Genomic DNA, 2,600 nt, shown 5'->3' on the forward strand with positions numbered 1-2,600 from the left:
ACACGCTCGCACTCACACACACACACTCATACACACACACACACACACACACGCACACGCACACGCACACGCACTCACACACGCACACGCACACGCACACGCACTCGCACTCACACACACATACACACACACACTCACACTCACACTCACACACACCCACACACTCATGCACACACACACACACGCTCATGCACACACACACACACGCTCATGCACACACACACACACGCTCATGCACACACACACACACGCTCATGCACACACACACACACGTCTCTGTCTCTCTGTCTCTCTCAGGAGATCGTGGTGTGGTTTAACTGCATCCGGGCGGCGCAGCTGCACTATCTGAAGGTGGCATTCCCTGGAGCCACGGACGCTGAGGTGAGTCCTTCGTTTCGCTTCCTGATCGCGAGTCTGATCGAGCGACGTCACTCACAGCTTCTCTTTCTGCTCAGCTGAAGCCCAAACTGACACGCAGCTTTCTGAAAGAGGGATACATGGAGAAAACCGGCCCGCGGGTGAGACACACATCTGAAAAAATAGAACGTTTATGATGCATTGATACAATGTATATAACAACATTCACAATGCACTGTGTGATTTCTAAATGAAACAGAATAGCAGGAAATAATGTAGGACTGGCCTGGATTTTATTCATCAAGACGAGTTTAGATTGTTGTATCGTATGTAAGAGCGTTCATTTTATTAACCTGCATCTGCTTCTGATCCTCCTGCCGGGTTTATATTCTGATAATGACCAGCTTTATCCTGCTTCTTATACCAAATACATACTGTAAATAATAGCAGTAATGAATAAGACAAGGTCTGTTTTGATGGTCATTGAGCTGGTTTGTTTCTGCAGCAAACAGAAGGCTTTAAGAGGCGCTGGTTCACGCTGGATCACCGGAGGCTCATGTACTTCAAAGATCCTCTGGTAAGACGTCTCTCGACGTCTCGTGTCTCTGCTGTAACTCTAGAATGAGACTCTCAGATTAAGTGACTTTCTGGTTTGATTACGGTAAGACGGGTTCAGTGAGAGGGAAAAGTCATCAGGTGTTGATGATTGATGTTAGTACCTGCTCTGAGATCAGCTGTTCCTGTATTTAAGTGCTTATGGACAAGATAGCATTATAAATATTAGTAGATTAATTGGCAAAGCTGATTGGAAACCAACAATTAATGTACGTTAAACCTTCCACACACCAGCTGATGACAAAAAAAAAATCGGATTAAAACAAACAAATAAATAATTAAAGTAAATAATAAATTTATTAGATACAATTTTGGACTTCACAAAATTGGACTTCACTTTTTAAAATATTCTTGTGCGCAGTGTATTATTATTATAGGATTATATTATATTATTATATGATTCCCCGAAGAAGGCTTGCTGCTGAAACGCCTGATTGTTGTTTGCTTTCTTGCAAAATAAAAATAAACTATAATTTATTAAGAACATAAAGCGAGTGCGGATCCTTTATCTGATTGTAAATAATAAATAAAATATAAATAATTAGATTAAAATAAATAAATAAATAATAAAACACAATACAAACTTACAATCTAAGTAACAAAAAATATTTTAAATTGGTATAGTATATAGTGTACTATTTAAAAAAAGAATAAATGAACTTAGGAATACAAACAAAATTGCAGTAGAGTAAATTAATAAATGTTATATAATTTAATTATTTTGAAATTAATAAAATGCATGCCCTTTTTATGACCATATTAATTAAGAGACTGTTTGCAATATTTGGACTCATGTCAAAACATGATTAAAGTTAAAAACCTTAAATACACACTTTCTTTTTTACATTCATTTAAATCTGAAATCTGGCTGATGATTAAGAAAAAAACTCATTGATAAGTTTTGAGACAATTACTCAATTTATATGAAATAATTAACATTGAATGAAGAAATTGCATTAAGAAATGAGAAAATTATACACAATACAGCACATTTCTGTCATGATGTCCATTTCCATAAGAAATAACTCATCCCTTCTTGCTAAAGCAATGGTTTATAGTAAATACAGTACAACAGACATCTAGAACTGTTCTGAAAGTTAAATCACAGTACTAAGTTATGAGAGAAGATACTAATGTAGCACAAAGATAAATGTCTATCAGTTCAGACCGTTCAAATGCAGCTTCAGCTTGAATGAGGAAAGAGAAGCTGTTGAATCTGAAAGCAGAGTTTCTTCTGTGTGTCTGGCAGGACGCGTTTGCTAGAGGCGAGGTGTTCCTGGGGCACCGAGATCACGGATACCGCGTTACGATCGGACTCCCCGCCGGAACCCACTACAACGGGACGTGGCAGTACGGCATCACCATAGAAACGCCCGAACGCAGCTTCCTGTTCATCTGCGAAACAGATACGGAGCAAAAAGATTGGCTGAGCCATTTTAATGCAGTCATGAACACTCCCATGAGCCCACAGGAGTACACAGGTAACAGCACACACACACACACTCTCTCACAGACACTGCGCACAAACTCACACACACACTCTCTCTCACAGACACACACACGCGCACACACACACGCACACACACACACTCACACACGCGCACACACACGCACACACACACACAAAC

The 2,600-nt window shown here is 39.6% G+C and overlaps 1 protein-coding gene across 2 annotated transcripts in view; it reads left to right on the forward strand.

The window, feature by feature from the left end:
• Nucleotides 1-2,600, forward strand: part of LOC107558524 (arf-GAP with dual PH domain-containing protein 1-like) — a 5,442-nt gene that overhangs the window by 1,571 nt on the left and 1,271 nt on the right. For both annotated transcript variants that reach the window (XM_016242177.1, XM_016242178.1), the window contains exons 3-6: nt 298-381; nt 456-518; nt 863-934; nt 2,222-2,453. In XM_016242177.1, the coding sequence (XP_016097663.1) occupies nt 298-381; nt 456-518; nt 863-934; nt 2,222-2,453 (451 nt within the window). The remainder of the gene's footprint in view (nt 1-297; nt 382-455; nt 519-862; nt 935-2,221; nt 2,454-2,600) is intronic.

The sequence above is a fragment of the Sinocyclocheilus grahami genome, unplaced genomic scaffold (genome assembly GCF_001515645.1).
Source record: "Sinocyclocheilus grahami isolate Dianchi unplaced genomic scaffold, SAMN03320097.WGS_v1.1 scaffold647.1, whole genome shotgun sequence".
Taxonomy (NCBI): domain Eukaryota; kingdom Metazoa; phylum Chordata; class Actinopteri; order Cypriniformes; family Cyprinidae; genus Sinocyclocheilus; species Sinocyclocheilus grahami.